An 18,936-nucleotide genomic window follows, 5' to 3' on the forward strand; every position below is an offset into this window, starting at 1 on the left:
AAAGCCACAGAAAGGCCCCATCAACTAGTGCTGGAACAATGTGTTATTAATCAATTGTTCGATCTACAGACAATTGTGATAAATGAGTCATCGTTCTAGTCGTTTGTCTTTGCTTCTAGACAAAACCCTCCCACTCATCCTTCTGCACACCTAACTAACCCTTCGGTTTGGCTTTTTGGCAATAGATCATCGTTAACAGTGATTACTCAGACCAAGTGAGGTGCACGAGTAACCAATGAAACGCTAGTACGTTGACATTATAATAATAATAATGACTTTATTTATACAGCACATTTAAAAACAGAGTTTACAAAGTGCTTTGACATCAAAGCAGCAAAAGCAAGGCAACAATAACAAGAACAGAAAGCTCAGTGAGACAGTCGATACGAAACAAATAAACTAAGAAATCAAACATTTAGTAAACATTGATATGCTGACACAAAGTGAATTTACTTAAAATCTCCCCTCATCTACCAATCGTATACATTGAAACAAACTGAACCAGCGTTCCAGATCTGTATGTAAAGTGTTAATGCTAGATAAGTGATGAAATGAAGTATACTTAAGTCAGTAGGCAGTATTTATTTCAGGGTTTCTGAGCGTGCTATTGATAAACACCATCGTCCCCAATGCACGAGTGAATTGTTACTATTTAAAAAAAATACTATACCATAAAGATTAATATAAAGCACAGCATTTGAGTATTTTCATTTTATGATACTTCATACTTCTAACTCACTATATTTTGGAGTCAAATATTGTACCTTTTTACTTCACTACATTTATTTGATAACTTGAGTAACTTTGAGATTATTACTACAAAATATACATAAACTACATTATACAGATATATTTTATTAACTATATTATAGGTCAGGCTACCCAGCAGTATATAAAGTAATTAAAAGTAGCCTTAAAATCAAAGCAATGAACACTTAAACGCATCACTAATTGTATATACTTTTATTTGTACTTGCTTTGAATGCAGGACTTTACTTGTAACAGTATTTTGACACTATAGTTTTCCATAAGTCAAATCTGAATACTTGCACCTCTGTATGTGGAGTACGGAGTACGGAACCAGCACTCGTGATTCTTTGGACCACTGTCTCTGGCTGTTGTCATACGGACCTCTTCAGGCTCTCGGTGCATTATTTCTGCTGAAAAGAAACAGCCAGGCACTACAGAAAGACATGTGCGATAGACTGTATTGTTCCCCAAATGCGTTTTTCTAGTCATTATTTGTTTTCGTAGTGTTTTTAATTGTTATATTTGGACTTTTGTATTCTTTGTCATTCTCTTATAAATACATGTTTCTCTTAGTGTGACCTGTAGGGGGCAGCACTGACCTGTACTGTGTTTATACTCACCATACAGTCACAGCAGAGATTTAACCTTTTAATCAACCTTTGAACTAATGTTGCAACGTCTTCACCTTTGAACTTATGTGGGATGTGTTTTTGATATTTATTTATTCATTAAAGCCCTGGATTGACCCCTCGCGCTTCATTCTCGCATATCAAGCTTTTAACTTGTGTTTTCTGTAGTATAAGTATCTCATGTAGCATACAAGAACCAGTAGGGGCCGATCGACTGCCGTGGCCTCCGACTTAATCTGGCGAGTGCTCGTCTCAGTTCGTCCACTGTTTTACCTGCAGTCGGTCTAAGCGGCCGCGCACGCCTCAGCCTGGCAGCAGTGGGCTGCAGGCCCAATGTGTTATCTCTCATCACTGACAGGTTGTGTACACACCGAGTGTGTTGATATAACGGGGTCGTGTTTGTCTGCGTGTGCAGACGCTGTGGGGAACTTTTGTTTGTGTGTTGTTTAAAAAAAAAAAATCCAAACTCTCTTCTACCTCAGCAAGCCAGCAGACGGAGTGAGTACACGGTGAGGTTATGTAATAGTTCTGCAATACAGGACTTTGCATGAAGTTGCGTTGATGCAACATGTGCAGGGTACTGTACATTGCTGGCTGACTGTGTTTGTCGTAATTGCTGGAATTCACTGAATTCAAATGAGGATTGTGTGTTAGTGTTTTTAGAAGAAAGCCTTCTGTGAGTAAGTAGGCAGAAGTCCCCCCGGTGGTTTTCCCAGCAGTAATCCGGGTCAGAGGACTTGTCAATCCCTCTCTGAAAGTGTTGTTTACCTCTAGACGTGTGTGTCTTTCCACCCTCGCAGGTTACCCATCTCTCCGCATCGAGAAGAATGACCTGAGGAGTGTCACTCTAATGGAGGCCAAAGCTAAAGTGAAAGACATCGCCATCTCAAGGGAGAGAGTCACATTACAGGACGTCTTGCACGAAGGTAGATTTTTATTTTTTCTGCGTCTCACCCATGCTTCCACTTTTGTATTCTCCAGAAAGGCGTCACCATCATCTCAATAATTCTCTGCTCTCGGGTCTTCTAAGAGGTGCTGCTTACAGATTGTGTCATGCAGAGTGTTCGACATTTCTTCCTTCCTTCTGAGAATGACCCTTTATAATTCTCCTTTAATCTCACTTACAATTGTCTTGTGAAAATAAGACAAACTACGCCTGAGGATTGCGCTGGTTCTCCACATATATGAATTATTAAGAAAGAATTCCTCGAAAACACTAACCGAGGTGCCACAAATGGAAAAGAGCAATAAAACACTTACTGGCAATCACATAAAACCTGGAAAGTGGCCAAATCATGTGATTTATATACAAACGCACATCTGATGATTATATGTGTCTTATATTGAAAGAATGCTACGTTTTCTGAGCAGAAGGACAGAAATGTGTTGGAGTCTCACAGCCTTTAAAGTGTAGGCCTCAAATGTTTATTCACAATAACAACAGAACTAAGGAGAGAAGTAGCCAACGGGCTGCAACGATTAAAGGGATAGAGAGGCTCCAAAACACTCCAACTATCCCTTTAAGCCTATGATCCCTCTGTACCGTTTGAAGAGATGGTTTTCTGTAGAAGCCTGAGATGTCAGCTTAGCAGTGAGTATTCTCTGTGTAAACCCTATACCTGGGTATATAATAGTGATGCATATTGGACATTAATAAGTAGCCTCCAACCATATAATTAGAGATGAAATGAATGTCATCTTGTTATTTGCACACCTGAGTAATGAGGTGTGTTATAAAAATGATAAAAACGTACAGGTCAGCTGCTGTAACGGATCCTATTCTAATATTTGAATATTGCTTCAGATAAGTTTTGTGACCAATCACAATGTCACTCCAAATGCTGTCTTTCACAGCCCAACATTTCTCTTTTTAGGAGTTTGCTTTAGATGGGCCTCGATCGAAGCTGTTTACACGACACACGAGCCTCCGAAGCTTTAAACTGTAACAAGCTTCACTAGCGACCGTTAACAGCCGTGAGTTGGAGCTATCGAGGAGGTTGCCAGAACAGGTGCAAGAAGAATTCAAAAGCTGCTGCATGCTGCGGTTTCATCTGATGAGGTTTAACATCTCCTGATGCACAAACATTTGATTTGATTTATTTTCACTAGCTTATGCGGCCGGACAAGAGGGTTTATTTATTATTTATTGACTTTTGCATCTGTGAGTCTGATTTAAAAAAAGGTGACCTATGAACGCGAATGCTGCCTTTATGTATGAATGTATTCACATGCCTCATTAGTGTCAGTAAAACCTTGCCATGAACCCAAAAGGGCAATAGTTTGCTCTTGCCAAGGCAAATCACATATTGACAGAGAGCCTTCGACAGTGAAGTTTGTAACTCCCTTTCGTTGGCTTTGTATGAAAGATAACTTCACTGTTTGGGCTTCAGTTTTGGCTCCAGCAGACTCTCTCGCTTTAGACGCTGGATGCTTTTGGAGACGACTCGGCATCGTCACAGAGTGATGGGACCAGACAAGACTGTACTCCGCTCTCTGGAGCTTTGCCCACACTGGGGTTTAGTGTGAACGATGTTACAGTTACCCAAGGGTGACTGCAACACAATGGCAGTGAAAAGTGTGGGTGTTGTGTTTTTTAAATGCCACTTCAAGGCCCTCTGATGGTTTACAGTGGTTGTTTCTGTCTAGAAATTCAATGAGAGCTTGGTCAGTAGTCTTTGTTCAATTTATTACTGTAGCCTTTAATAGTTTACTGTAAAAGCTGTAACTGAGCCCCTCAGAGAATGTTTCTTTGCTTGTGCCGAGGCTCCAGGGACGACGACGTTGATTTTCGGTCACCGGCTTTGGTTCAAACTGAATTATCTCTACTTCTGGATGGCCGTTCATGTTCCCCTCCTTACTGTGGTGATGGCCTGACTTTGTAACTACTGCCACCAGTGTGTCAACAATTACATTTTGTCCAAAACAGCCTATGCTGTGTTTAGTGCTTTAGCTGTGCAGAGCTGGTGCTACTGACACCTCACCTGTTTTCGGTCCGGTTGCCCGTCTGCCCCGGTTATCTTTGGCTGGTGTGAAAGCTGTCAATCGAACTCTGGTGTGGAACAAACAACCGAACCGAGACCTCCTGAACAGATGAGTCTGCTGCAGTTTGGTTGTGGTGTGAAAGCAAACGGACCAACCTCAGGATTTTATGATGGCCGATATGGGATTTTAGTGGGATTTCAAAAGCTAGTAAATATACTTATACATCCGTCCGCTGATCGTGAAATCTGTTCAGGAAGCGATCTTATTATTGATCTGCACAGCCATGTATATGACCGATTAATGCCATTCAACACGTATGCAGGTCAGCGCGGGTATGTCCCCGATTAACATGTCAAAGCTGTTGAAACTGCTTTGCTTGTATCCGACTGTGTGCTTGTCAGTTCACTAAAAACAAGAGTGACAGAAACCGCAATAAGCCCCGGATCGTTGGTGCACAAGACGCCTCCTTTTCCGTCCTGTCTCTACCTGTCGAGGCCAAAAAACACAGCCGCCGTACGCCACGCGTCAAAGCAGCTGCTGCTGTTCATTTTTCAAGTCAATTATTTTCATTAGTCATTATTCCTAGCATGCGGTCGATGTACAGTCTAATAATGGGCTATTCATAATGCTTATACTTTCTTGTGAACATACCGTACTTGGACTCATCAGAAGCTGCATAAACTTCTGTCAGTCACCGGAATGTGATTTTCCCACGTGGGTCATGATGATGCACGATGACAGTCGCCAAAACGGTCCAATCAACGAAGTCTGTATGACTTCATGTTTACTTCTCTTGGTTAGTTTGTAAGAAGTCACTGTGAACAGGAAACCGGACCAGAACTAAAATGCAACAATGTATCCATTTCCCCCCCCCCCCCTTGGTCCAAACAAACCCAACTACAGATGTGAACACAGCCTCAGGCCATCGTCAGGGTTGAACCCTCGGCCTGTCCTCTACGTTGAGTAGATCAACAGCTTCATTGCTTCCTTCCTATTCCAGATTATTGGTCTTGCTATTTGCTCGGCAGTGACTGTGACTCACTTTGATAGATTGTGACAAATTGTACTTTGTATGGGTGCGGTGATCAAACAGGTCGTGGACAGCTGTTGATGCTCTATGACAGCTGTACCTGGAGACTTAATTTGGCCTTGTGTAACCGTCGCTGGAAACTTTTTGATTTAGCTTTTTTCCACACACAGTGTTTAGCTAGTCATTGTTAGATTTATGAGAGTCTTATTTTGGTTTAAATCACATCCTCTGACAGGTCCTGATGTTATCGTAACCTATCCTGATATATATACTATATTATCAGTGTGCTCCACAGCCAGCTGCAAGTAAACACACTGGCAAACATCTGTACTTGCAAATCCATCCAACTTGACTTGATGTGTTTTCCGTCCACATACATCAGTTCTTACATACACAATGCCATAAATGAATATAAAAAACTTGAGAGACAATGACAAACACGAGACAAACGAGGCCAATGTCTCGGAGGCGCGTGAACTCTGACTGGGTTCTGTTCTTTGGGAGCCAGCAGGTCCAGACAGGCTCGCCGGGGAAGGTAGGGGCGGGAGGGAGACAGCCAAACACTAACCCTGTTGTTGTGCTTCGACTCCTCTCCTGTCGAAACACAAGGCAGAGTTAGCCTCGGGGCTCAGATTTTTATTTTTTTCTTCTTCTCAGTTTATGTTGATGGTTTATGTTCTTGAATGGCATTTTACCTCAGTAAAGTCCTGGAGCAACGGGGTGACAGTTTAGACAAAGGAGATGATGAACGCGCTCACTTGGCCTTTCCACGTCCTATGTGTTCCCCAATGTGATGAAAGGTCCTCTTGATGCCTAACCCCCTTTTCAGAAGCATGTCCACAGATCAGCCGGGCAGCGTGACCTGTGAGCGAGGAGACATTTCTGTCTCTGAATGCGGCGCCTCTGGCCTTGTCTTTCCTGCCCTTTTTCTCCTCAAATAAAAAAAGCCGTGGTTTGTTCTTTGACAGGCACGTTCGGGCGCATCTTCCACGGCGTGCTGCTGGATGAAAAGGACCCCAGTAAGGAAAAGCAGGTCTTTGTGAAGACGGTGAAAGGTAGGCGCTCCCATCCCCGCTGCAATGCACGGTTGAATGCACAGTTTGTCAAAGAAATTCAATATATTGTCAAGTCAAGTGTCAAGTTTTCCCACCTCTCATTTTTAATGTGCAACTCTCACTACGGTTTTTTTAAGAAGGGCGCTGGTTGGGAAAGAGATCGCCGAAATGCCAAAACGTGATTGTAATGAGTCGTTGGACTGAAACACAGCGATCCAGTAAACCGGCACACGGACTTGACAGTTAATGAATTATACTCTTTACTCACGCTGCAGGGTTTGCATGTCAGTTTCTTTGTCAGCGGCATGTGTCGGCTTTCTCTGCCAGCTGCCTTCTGACCCCTGCACTCTCCCGTGTTTACTCAGGGAGGGGTGGATACCACTCAGCGAACAATATCCCCACGCCAGTCTCGGTTCTTGTTAAAACTCTTTACTTCCTCCTCGTGCGTCTTTTTTTGAGGAAAAGAACAATACCGCTCCCATAAGTACCCGACGATGGCAAAGCTGCACACGCAGATTAAAACAACCGGACCTCAGTGAGCTTGGCACAAGTCGAGTTTCCCTCTGAAGTTTCCCATTTCAAATGACTGTTGGCAGAGGAAACGCATACTAATCAAGCACTACATGAGAGGGCAGATAGTTGTATCCTCAACTTTTCAGCTTTTGTTACTGCTCAGGTCACTCTACTTCTGCCACATTGCTCCATTTTTAAAATCCCATTTTGTCTGTTTTCAAATGGTTCAGATCATGCGTCTGAGGTGCAGGTGACCATGATGGTGACTGAAAGCTGCAAGCTTCGTGGACTTCATCATAGGTGAGTGGAAGCGAACACTAATCACTGTGCTGTTTAGTTTGTTTTGTTGCATTTGCCTTTTTTTTTTGATGAAACGATCTAAATAGCTTTTAAGATTTTAAGAATAGAATCAAATTTAATAACAAAATGCCAAAAACGCCACATAACGTTAATGTGGTATGCGTCTTAGACCATCACTTTACCATCACCGTTGACCACTTCAAGCTGTCAGAGTAGCAGTAAAGAATCCGTCCCTGTGGTCGTCTTCTCAATGTCTCGGTGTGAACGCTGATGAAAGAACACATTTCTACACACAGAGCTCAAACTGTAGCAGACTGTGAAGGGAACAAAACGGGTTTCCAACACTCAAATGACTCGCTCGTGACTTTTATAACAATCATTTCTTTTTTAAATGATCACACTCTGAATGCATTGATTTTAGTTTAAAATTACAGTAGCGTTAGCATAGCTTATTTCGCCCCATATTTATCAGTAGGCTTGGTACTTCATTTTACGTAGATTGTTGTCACGTCGGCCCACTCCTTCCTCTTTCTTCTTTTTGAGGTCAGTCAAGTCGATATTCGCGGAAACTTCCTCTTCCACAACAGTTTGGATGCCCCCCCCCCCAACGCGCTAACATGAACAGTATGTGGCAGCCGTGTTACACACCGTTCCTGTTCCTCAGTCGGTCTGTCTGTCTGTCTGCATTCAGAAACCTGTTGCCCATAAGTCACGTGTGCACGGAGGATGGAGAGAAGCCCATGGTGCTGTTGCCTTTCATGGCTTGGGGGAATCTCAAGCTGTTCCTGCGGCAATGCAAGCTCGCCGAGGCCAACAACCCACAGGTAAGCATGCATATTCACAAAAACAAAAAAACACTTCTAAAGCCATTAAGATAAACGCCTCAAATGTAAGCCGTGTATGGCATTGCACCGAGACTTTTATTAAGCTGTTAAAGTGAATCCCCCAAATTGGAAGAAAAGTCCGATTCGATCCAAGAGTCACCTGAAACGCCTGAAAGAACGTTTTGTGCGTTTGCAGCAATCAACACAAAGTTCACACCACCAGTAACTACTGTTTGCACTGTTATTAGGACTGTTGATATAGTCATGAAGCCGGTGCTCAAGGCAGAGTTTTGTTTTTTTGCATTATGGAAAGACAATCGGGCTTTTGTACACGTTAACCCCGGGGAGTCTTTGATGTGCTTGGCAAAGCCACAGCACAAATCCAACCAATCAATCAGCTGCAAAATACAGATGTAGCAAACACTCTGCAAATCACAAGACGAAGCATGCCAGCCATTTGCATTCATGAAAAACGGCTTTGTTAAGTTTCAGGTAACACACATCAGCACCTTCGTTCTCTGCAATCTCATTAAGTACTTTTGGCAGTTGTAGGAGACAAAGACATAGTCATTAAGTTGCGCTGTTGCAATAAACATCGACCTATAAATCAGAGATGCATCAGTGCATGGGAGATACACCACTGAGAGAGCACAACACTACAGTGTGGCATTCATTCTGAAAGGGAACATCTGGTTTGGGAGGTAAAACACTGAGGAGGAGAAGAAGAAAAGAAAAAAATGTGTTGACCTTTTTTCACACTTTGTACTTTTCCTGCTGACAAACCAACTGTCTGCAGGGTGGATACAGAGATCCGGGCGGGTACCACGTCTCAGTTATGCTCAAGGTTGTTGACATAAAATGTTCTCTTGTCCGTCCACTGATTGCCAAGACTTTGTTTTCCTGTGTTTGTGGGATTCATTAATTTCAGTTGTATCACACTGTCCACTGCCAGATAAGATTAAACGGCCTTAAAAAAAAATCCCCCGTGTGTCCGAGCCAGGGATTGTGCGGTGGAGTGAATTGGATCGAATACAAAAATATATACAGATAATGTGTGTGAATAAAAAGAAATCTGGTTCCCCCTGGCTTCTTTTAGTGCTCCTTGAGGCATTGGCAAGATTCTGAAAACACTTTATTGTACAGTTTAGCTGCAAAATGAGCAAGTTGTTTTCAACATGGCGACCGGGTCACAAACGAAGCACAAAACAAACTTTATTTCATGTCGGACTCCCACTCAAACCTCTCAGAAAGGGATTTTCTTTGTCATTTAAATCAAATGTCCTCTCTGTTGCATACACAGTTCAGCAGTGTCAATGATGTCATTTTACATTTCAACGCTAGTGTCATCTGTAGCTTTTGTACCGCGAACCAAGAAATAAGAGTCTGCAGCCACGTAAGCCGTTGTGTGAGGCTGTACTTGAGCACAGTGCAGCTTAGCACTAACATCAGCAGCGTGGTTGTATAAAGAGAAGTGGCTACGTTGTTCGTTCATATGAAAGTTGCCCATGAAGACTCATGAGGCCAAAAACGTTAGCCTTCCTTGGAATAGAATTACCCGGATCTTCCGCACTGCGTCCTCATCCTTGAAGCCCATACAGTAACCGCACTAGCGTTTACTTTAACTCCGCCTCCCAACGGCTCGGCTATTCGGCTATTAGTGTGTTTTACAACTTCCAGGATAAGGGGACATAAGTGTTCGTACTGGAAAGTTGATTAACTTCAACAGAAAATCTCCGCTGAGTTACAGGCATCTTTTTTCTCAATGTAAGTCTATTGGCAAAGGTCTCATTGGGCGTGTGACGCGATGCCATGAGGACCTGGAAGTTCTGATTACAGGGTTTGGCCACGATGTCGAATTTAGCTTCAAAGCCAGGCGCTCTCCCTGGGTGCACGGTCAGCATGCAAATATGCTCACAATGACAATGCTAACATGTTCATCATCTAACGTGTATCATGCTAACATATGCTAGATGGCATTAAATGTAAAAATCAACTTTTATTTATTGTACACGGTAACCTTTAACCCAGCCGAGTATTATCAGCAGTGGGCCGCTACTACGCTGCGTCCTGAGAGCTAGTTTGTGGGGGTCAAATTTTTGCTCAAGGGCACCTCGGCAGTGCCTTTTCAGCCTTACTCTTGCATTTAAAGTCTGAAATAGTCTTTGTGATGTTACTCCCAACTTTGCCCCCGAGTCAAAGGAAATGAGAACAATTTAACACAGAAGACCAATTTCACCACAGCAAAGTCAGGCCATCTGTGTTCTCCTGTCCCCACTCCCTCCCTTTGTTGTGTTTTTCCTGTCTCTGCTTCTCAACTGCACATTGCCTCTCTCTCTCTCTCTCTTCATTCCCTCTCAGGCGGTCTCTCAACAAGACTTGGTTTACATGGCCATCCAGATCGCATGTGGAATGAGCTACCTGGCTCGCAGGGAGGTCATACACAAAGACCTCGCTGCCAGGAACTGTGTGTAAGTGTCCCTGGCATTCGCCCCCAGTCCTTCTTTCAGGTGATTTGGTAGTAATGTAATTACTTAAAACATTTTTTTCTCTCTGGTCTCCCCCCCCACCCCACAGCATTGACGACAACATGCAGGTGAAGATAACAGACAATGCCCTTGCCCGAGACCTGTTTCCCATGGATTACCACTGTCTGGGGGATAATGAGAACAGGCCCGTCCGCTGGATGGCCCTGGAAAGCTTGGTCAACAACGACTTCTCCAGTGCGAGTGACGTGGTAAGAGCTGCTTGATAAGCAGTTAACTTGCAACAACAACCGTCCAACCCTCTATCTGAGAACAGTGTATCCACTGTCAAAACCTTTCCATGCCTCTCAGGAGTTCTTATGCCTCCGCACCGACGATTGTTTTCGGGTTGTTCATCCGTACACACTGTCCATTCTCGTGAAAACGATACCTCGGAAACGCCGAGAGGGAGTGTCTTCAAATTTGCCACAAACTTTCCACCTGGACTAGGGGATGAACTGAATAGAGTTTGGGAGGTCAAAGGTCACTGTGACCTCACGTTACGTCCCATCCTGAAGAATGCGATATCTCAGGAACACCTTGAGGGAATTATTTTTTAATTTGGCAAAAACATCCACATGGACTTAAAAATGAATGGATCAAGGTCACACGCAAGGTGACCTGGCAAAACACAAAAGGTCCATGGCACAGAGACTGTGGTGCAGGAAATGGCACCAATTGTAATCCGAGCCATTCTTAGCTGAATGGTCAAGGTGTCAAAGGGAAGGGAGGTGTTGTGCGCCATGTGTCTCTTTCCTGTCCCAGGATAGCGGAGCGGGCGCGGCTGAGACGGTCGGGAAGCCCGACAGATCCTTAGAGAGACGACTCAGACACCAGCCAGACATGCCCCCACCCCTCTGAATCCCTCTTATGGTCACGTCGCTTCACCCCCTCCTTCTACACTTACAGTTAACAGAGCATTGCCAACCAGCTAAGCATTAGGGGAAGTCCAGACAAGAACCTGGAGCTGTGTAGCATCATCCGAGCGTCACACATGCCAGAGTTACACACGTCAGTGCCCCGTACCCTGATGTCTGTGGTGACTACTAGAGTGACTTAGTGGCATGTTTAGGCCTTGTGGGGAATGTTGGCAGTGGCCTGGGCACCGATGTTGGAAACAGGGTGGTTTACTGTACATCATGTTTTTTTTTCCTCCCTAAGAAGCCCACCCATCACTGCGCCCCGCGTCCTCAATCACGCCCTTCACTTCCTTTAATGGTGCGGTGTCACCACGGTTAGCACACACTACCACAACAGAAACCTGCTCTGTGTTGTATTCTGTTCAAAAGTCACGGTCAGGTTGGTTTTATTTTAGAGAACGATTAGCCGAGTCCTGAAATAGAGTGCTGCAGGGATGACTATGACTATTCTTGTAGGCCAACCCCAAAGAGAAAATGGGATTTTTCCATCGGATTTTGGATAATTGCAAAAATAAATAAGCTCTGTGAGAAACACAAGTTTATGGCACGTTTGGTTCAGCAAGATAATCTCCACAAAAGATCACCACTTTTATGACATTTCCTTTTTAAGTGTGAAAGCAATCGCCAGGAGTAGAAAACTAACGTTAGGCTGTAAAGAAACTACACCCTGATCACATGAGTGATGACGTTTTGTAGTCTTAATTAGCCACTTGTTAGCAACTGCCTCTTTTCAAGACACACAAAAGCTTTTCAATTCGTGAGAGGGGTATTTACGTTATGTTGTAGAACAAAACGTTAAAATCTCTTCAGCTCGTGTTAACCACAGACCTTGATATTACCAAAAACACATTTACAAAGAACAAATGATTTTGATACGAGGGAACCCAAAGTGCAAAAATGCTGACTCATTTCCGGGGTTTTGGGACTCATTCCTGCAGCACTCTTCACCAAATAAGTGCTGCGTCATCACCTTCTGTGAACTCTTTAGTTTGAACAGTGACCTCAGACACGGGTTCACAGTAAGAGTAACACGAATATGGGAACACCTCTCTTCCTTGTTTCCTCCTGAAGGGTCCGCTCAACAACACACGCAGGGCGGGGCCCTCGCTGACACGGGCCCTTGAACCCTCGGCCTTCCTAAACACAACGGCCACCTGGCTGTTTACGTTCAGCCTCTCAACAAAACACTTGCTGCAATGATTCACATTCCACATTAAATGTTTTTACATAATTTCCTTGCATTGTTCCCGCGGAACATTGTTTTGTGTTTGAAATGCACCGCGGGCTTTCCACACGGTGAATAGAAAGTGGTCGTGTTTATCTGGTGTGACGAAGAAGCATTAAAAAGACAAACGGCTGTTTAGAAAATGTTGTGAATGGATGCGCAGCGCTGTCATCGTCTGTTGTGTTTTTCGCAGTGGGCCTTCGGAGTGACGCTGTGGGAGCTGATGACTCTGGGTCAGACCCCCTACGTGGACATCGACCCTTTCGAGATGTCGGCCTACCTGAAGGATGGGTACCGAATAGCACAACCAATCAACTGCCCAGATGAACTGTATGTTGACTCGCAGAGCAAACACCACATTTCATTTTTCTAATTGATTGAAGATTTGAGAGTTGAGAAAATAATCTGCAGATTAATCAAGAATGAAAGTCCGCGTTAGTTGCAGTCATAATCAGATGTAAACTGAGAAATAAAAAGAGCAAACAAATTAATATGAATAGAAAAAGGAAGTAATCAAGGATCAACAAAAACAGATATGGTCAGACGGATTAATTTGAGAAACAGCAGTCGATAAACCTTTACAAGGCATGTTAAAACAAATACACAATGAACCTAAAAATACATTTGATCAAAACAGAAGTATACATCCATTGGGATGTCAAACACTGATGGATAGATTGGCCTGTCTCCAAATCATGGGGTTGTTTCTACTGTTCATTAAATGTACTAATAAGCAGTTAATCATTTTGTGACATGCCTGAACTCAGGCTCATCCTTATCATCGACATAAACACGTGATGTACGTTTATGAAGCGTGTCCCAGCAGGCGAATCAGATAGAAATGTTGAGCAGGGATCGGCGCTGCTAAACATTAAGCTTATCAACGACCTCGCAACTCTGAAAAAACACTGGCAGCCTGAACTTTATGAAGACATTATTATCTTTATTAATTATCTTTCATTTTCAAATTTTAATCAATATTTTTTCACAAATTTCAACAGAACACTCGGTTCAAAATACAGCCCTTTATTTTCATTATTATGCTCTTTTATTATTATTTTATTTTCATTATTATGTTCATGTTTGGTGATTCACAGCCGTACCATTTCTTTCCACCGTCCTCTCTTGCTTTTCCCGACATTAAAACCTTTTGGCTCAAATCTAGATGCGTTGTTTAATTATACGCTTCATTTTGAATTCTATTTTAGTGTGGTCAACCAATCATCTTTTTTTTTATAATTAAGGAATAGTATCTGTTCATTTCTGAGCTTCAGAGACACTAAATCCATCATATATGCTTTGACCCACCAAACAACACGCTGTGTGTGTGTGTGTGTGTGTGTGTGTGTGTGTGTGTGTGTGTGTGTGTGTGTGTGTGTGTGTGTGTGTGTGTGTGTGTGTGTGTGTGTGTGTGTGTGTGTGTGTGTGTGTGTGTGTGTGTGTGTGTGTGTGTGTGTGTGTGTGTGCTGGAAAACCCCTGAGAAGTTTTAAATCCCCACTAAGGCGTCGGGCAGTAATCGTCTGAAATCTGTTGGACCGCTGAACACGGTTTCCTTCTAAATACAATGGTGGTGAGGTGACGGCTTCCTTTCCCAAATTATTAGAGGTGGCAAAATATATGTTTTAAGGGGAATGCGTTGATTAATAAAATGATTACATCTCCCTCGTTTATATCAGCACTGGACAGGCAGCTCCTGTTTCAGTTTGACAGCAGCTCTACAGCACCCTCACTCTCTCCCACTGCATCCTGTCTCACACACACAACTAGTCATAGCATGTAAAAGAAATACACATGCATATATATTTATTACGGGGTTAATAATACCAGAACAAACTCAAAACAACAACATGGTAACGTCTTCCACTGTCTAAATTTCTTTAGAATTTTGTTTAAATAGAAAAAAGGTTTTCTTTGATGTTCTTTCTGTGTTTGATAATGCTGTCATGGGTATGCGTCGTCCTTCAGCCTCATGGCAGACCTGTTTATTTGACCAGTGCTTTACCAGATAATTCCTAAAGAAGAGTTTCTGATTGTCCTCTGACGACGAGGCGAAGGTCCTGAAAGATGCATATACACGTTTTCTTTCTTGTTCTTTGTCTTCTTTTATGAAACTTTTTTTCCTACAAATGCGACATCAGTTTTTTTTCTTGTAAGTTTGTTATTTCTCAAAATATTACCGCCCTCACCTGGCTCCGTTTTTTTTTCTTCTTTTCTTTACCTACAATGGCCCTAAGGCGCCATCATCCAAAACGGCCAGCGTGCCCCTGAAGTTGCTCGTGGACAGACATTTGATCCCTCTGTGTTGCAGGTTCGCGGTGATGGCGTGCTGCTGGGCCCTGGACCCGGAGGAGAGGCCCAAGTTTCAGCAGCTGGTTCAGTGTCTCACAGAGTTCCACGCGGCGTTGGGCGCTTACGTGTGAAGACGAGCGCAGGACTTTAACACTGAAGGCCGGTGGACGCTATTCATAAGGAACGCATGAATGAAAACGTGCCTTATCAGACGAAAGAGCAGATTTAAGTCCTGATGATTTTATTCTGTACAGTTCTTTTTTGGAGTTTTTATATAGTTGAATTCCCTTTTTACAGCATAGCAAAGTAAAAGGACTCTTTGTTGAATATTGTTTCGTCTGCTTCGAAAGCGTCTAGAAATGGCAAACATGGTGCTCTTTCCTTTGCATTCCCGGACATTTACGCGCCAGCGGACACCTTTTTTCTTTTTTTTTTCTTTTTAAAAGAACAATTTAAGCCTCTGACGACCTGGTTTTAAACACAGTATTTTCTACAGTTTTGTAACTTAGTGAAACAGCGTCAATTGTAGATGTGATGTGGCTGAGAGGAAGCAGAACGATTTAGGTACCAAAGAAGACTCGAGGGCTTCTTTCGTGTAACCACACTGTCAAACACGCTGCTCCGCTCGGTACGAGAGGCCTCTTGGGTTTGTTCACGGTTTCATCTGGACGACTCCGCGGATCAGACGTCTGGACGCCACAGCTCGGACAAGAGCAAAGCTACTTGTATGATCTTGATTTTTTTATTTTATTTTTAACAACATCCGGACTGAATTTTGGACACCGTTGTTATTTGAAAAGCCACCACCTTCTTCCTCTTTTGTACATTTTAATCACAACCCCCAAACAGAACTATTATTACGTCTCTATTTTATAAGCTTGATTGTTCTGCGTCAGAACACAGCCCTTCACAGGATTAGGTTTTTTTATGACTTCATGGTGAGTAACTAGAACACAAATAATCACTGTGAACACACGAACGCTGCCGACCAGCTCGGTCTAATCGTATTCTCACACCTCTAACATCTTTGTGATGTGTCTTTATGGTCACTGCATGTTGAATTAAGGTTTTTAAACTGCTTCCCGATTTCATATCCACAAATTAAATGGGATCTTTTAAATATAGAACGTCTACTTCATTTTATTTCTTCTCCACATCAACGGCTCTCGTCTTTGTTTTAGGGTTGATGTTTGTTTTGTACCATGAAAGCCGCAGTTGAAGCCGAGTGATTTGGTACGAGAATATTTTTCTGTTTAGCCTGCAGAGCTTCAAACCACAGGGATGCCTTTTTTCCGTTCAACCGTCCCGCTGTTAAAAACAAAAGAGCCAAGTGAGTAAAGCTTCAGCTGTTAATACTCAAGTAGCTGTGTTACCAGAAATCAGCACCCACGTGCATGTAATGTAAGAACAATGTTATGGATTCTTCTTTTTCCTCAGTTTCCAATCAAGCTGCCTTTGTTTAGCTTCTTCAGCTTTCAGCTGAAGTTGATGTCATACGAAACGCTGCGATTCTTCGCGCTGTTGTAATGGAAAGTTTAGTAAAATCTAATTTGTGCAGAATCCTTTAAGTCCTCACTCTTCCATGCAACCAATGTATTTGTAGCAGGCATTCTGCAGCGGGTCTGCTGCAAAACATTGGAGGGAAAATTCACATTTCTTTAAAAAATATTTTTGTTTTGTTTTGTTTAAATTAAAACCAGCGATGGACAATATTTGTTACTTTTATTCTGTGTGGGCTTCAATGTCAACCTGATAAATTTGTTCACTTTTTTTCACATTTTATGGTGTTTCACTCACAAATTCTCTCCATTTCATGCCTCTACTTTTAGGGGGTTTTTTTCATGGTGGTGCAGTGTTGGCATTTCTTTGGATAACCAGCTTAACCGTGAGTGGTGCGAAGACGACATCCTGTCATCGGTCACAGTGTCACAGCTCTACACCGTCCTACCATTTCCTCACCAGCAGCAGTCATAATAGACAGTAATGCAATGCAGCCGCAGGACGTGTTGAGCAAGTGGACGTTGTTGTCACCAGACTGTTGTGTCACCACAGCGTGGGCTTTACTGAGTAATCTAAAGTCTGCAGAGTTACATCCCACGTTCGAGGGGTTTTCTGGATTTAGTTGAGACACACTTATCCAGAGAACTGTAATCCTGCCATTTAGAAGAACTGTGCCCCTGTTCATACTTGTAGCATCATATATAAAAAAAAAAAAATTGTTTTTCATCCTTCAGAGCTTTCAGCCGAGTGTGACTCACCTTTTGGATCTGCCTTTTGTTGTTGCCGTTCTGACATTTTCACACTGCTGTTTCTTTTATTTTGTCTACTCGCATGTAATTTAATGGTGAGAAACTCTGTAAAGGGCCTCTAGTTCTCACCTTTTGATTGGTTGAACCATAATGTCACTTGGACACACTAAATATTGTCCTTAATGTCTGGCGTTTCTTAGAAACACATTTAATCGACCAATGAGCTGCTCATGAATTATATTGAGGGGGGAAATTAAAGCTTTGGTAGGTAATCTTGAGAAACTACCAAAAGTACGCTAGATGTAAAAAAAAAAAAAACTGAAATCATTGGACGGGCTTTTTTTTGTCAGAGCATTTAATCCATTGATTGCTGTCAGGATGCAGAAGAGACTTTCAACAAATACTAAACTTTTTTTTTTTTTTTAATTACCAACCCTGCCTTTAATCCACGGGCAACACTTTGTGTAAAAGCCATATCAACATTGTATTGTAGTCACGTGCATAATACAACACAGAGCTGCTATGATCCTTAATGATGTATCGGGATGTCTCATAACAGCAGTTTTTATTACAAGTATGATCCTAATAGTTGAGCTCAATTTTATCACGTTCGCTCTCAATCACTCGAGTCATTTCGCTCGTACATTGAGGTGATTTATGACCGTGACTCATGACGGGTGACTGTTCACTGCCTGCGTCAAGTGCAGTGAGCATGCATAGATATTGTTCAGACAAACAGACGGTTAACAGCAGGCCAATGGCCGGGCCTTGAGAGAGCGCGCCAGACGTTCAGTGGAAAAGTCTTGTTTTAAGATCGGAGAGGAAACACCAGACCAAACAACACAATCTCTCATCACTCAGCTGGTCTGTGAGTTTATGGAGGTGTGTGTGTATATATGGGGGGGGGGGTAGTTGGTCCTGAATTCCATTTAGCTGCTTCAGTCTCAGGGTCATGGTATTGTGCATGTCGGCTCACTGACACAGTCACGGTGTATTTGTTTACAACAAAGCCGTGATTAATGTTATGAGGAACACCTGTGCTTTTTCTGCTGCGACCAGTTGAAATGCCTCCTCTGAATAAAAAAAAAAGGCCCATTGCATGATTCCTGAAGTGTTTGACGAAATATATATACATTTAAAGGAACAGTGTGTAGCATTTAGGGGGATCTATTGGCAGAAAATGGAATAAAGTATGAATAACAATGTTTACTTTAGTGTAAAAATCCCCTGAAAATAACAATTGTTTCCTTTTTCTTAGAATATAAGGTGCCTTCAAAACCTATACACTGGTCCTTTTAAAGCGGACAAACGTGAATGAATAAATAAATGAAGATTCCATAGTCGTGATAACTGTATTCTTAGCAGTTCAAACAGGTTAAGCTGAGCTTTTTGTGGTTTTCTAAATGTTTTGTGTCATCTTTTAGTTAATTGAAAGTTGAGTAAAAAATGAACTCCCCTAAACTACGTTTCCACTTAGTTGAACGTGTGTTGTGGTGAAATAAAACGCCTCCAGTAGCTACACTGACACTCATTCATGAGCAGAGGTCCGTCAGTCGGCCTTTCTCATTAGCTCCAGTGCTGCATACCACACTTAATGAAGCATTAAGTCTGTTGCTGCCGCCGCTGGAGAACAAAGCCCGGGTTTAA

The 18,936-nt window shown here is 42.7% G+C and overlaps 1 protein-coding gene across 3 annotated transcripts in view; it reads left to right on the forward strand.

Moving 5' to 3' along the window:
* ryk (receptor like tyrosine kinase) overlaps nucleotides 1-16,198 on the forward strand; it is a 35,872-nt gene extending 19,674 nt beyond the window's left edge. For all 3 annotated transcript variants that reach the window (XM_079158393.1, XM_079158395.1, XM_079158394.1), the window contains 8 exons: nucleotides 2,180-2,305; nucleotides 6,360-6,446; nucleotides 7,190-7,259; nucleotides 7,951-8,083; nucleotides 10,442-10,551; nucleotides 10,658-10,817; nucleotides 12,944-13,080; nucleotides 15,060-16,198. In XM_079158393.1, the coding sequence (XP_079014519.1) occupies nucleotides 2,180-2,305; nucleotides 6,360-6,446; nucleotides 7,190-7,259; nucleotides 7,951-8,083; nucleotides 10,442-10,551; nucleotides 10,658-10,817; nucleotides 12,944-13,080; nucleotides 15,060-15,171 (935 nt within the window). In that variant the 3' untranslated portion in view covers nucleotides 15,172-16,198. The remainder of the gene's footprint in view (nucleotides 1-2,179; nucleotides 2,306-6,359; nucleotides 6,447-7,189; nucleotides 7,260-7,950; nucleotides 8,084-10,441; nucleotides 10,552-10,657; nucleotides 10,818-12,943; nucleotides 13,081-15,059) is intronic.
* Nucleotides 16,199-18,936: the final 2,738 nt, after the last annotated feature.

This window comes from Pholis gunnellus (genome assembly GCF_910591455.1).
Source record: "Pholis gunnellus genome assembly, chromosome: 4".
NCBI classification, from domain to species: Eukaryota; Metazoa; Chordata; class Actinopteri; order Perciformes; family Pholidae; genus Pholis; species Pholis gunnellus.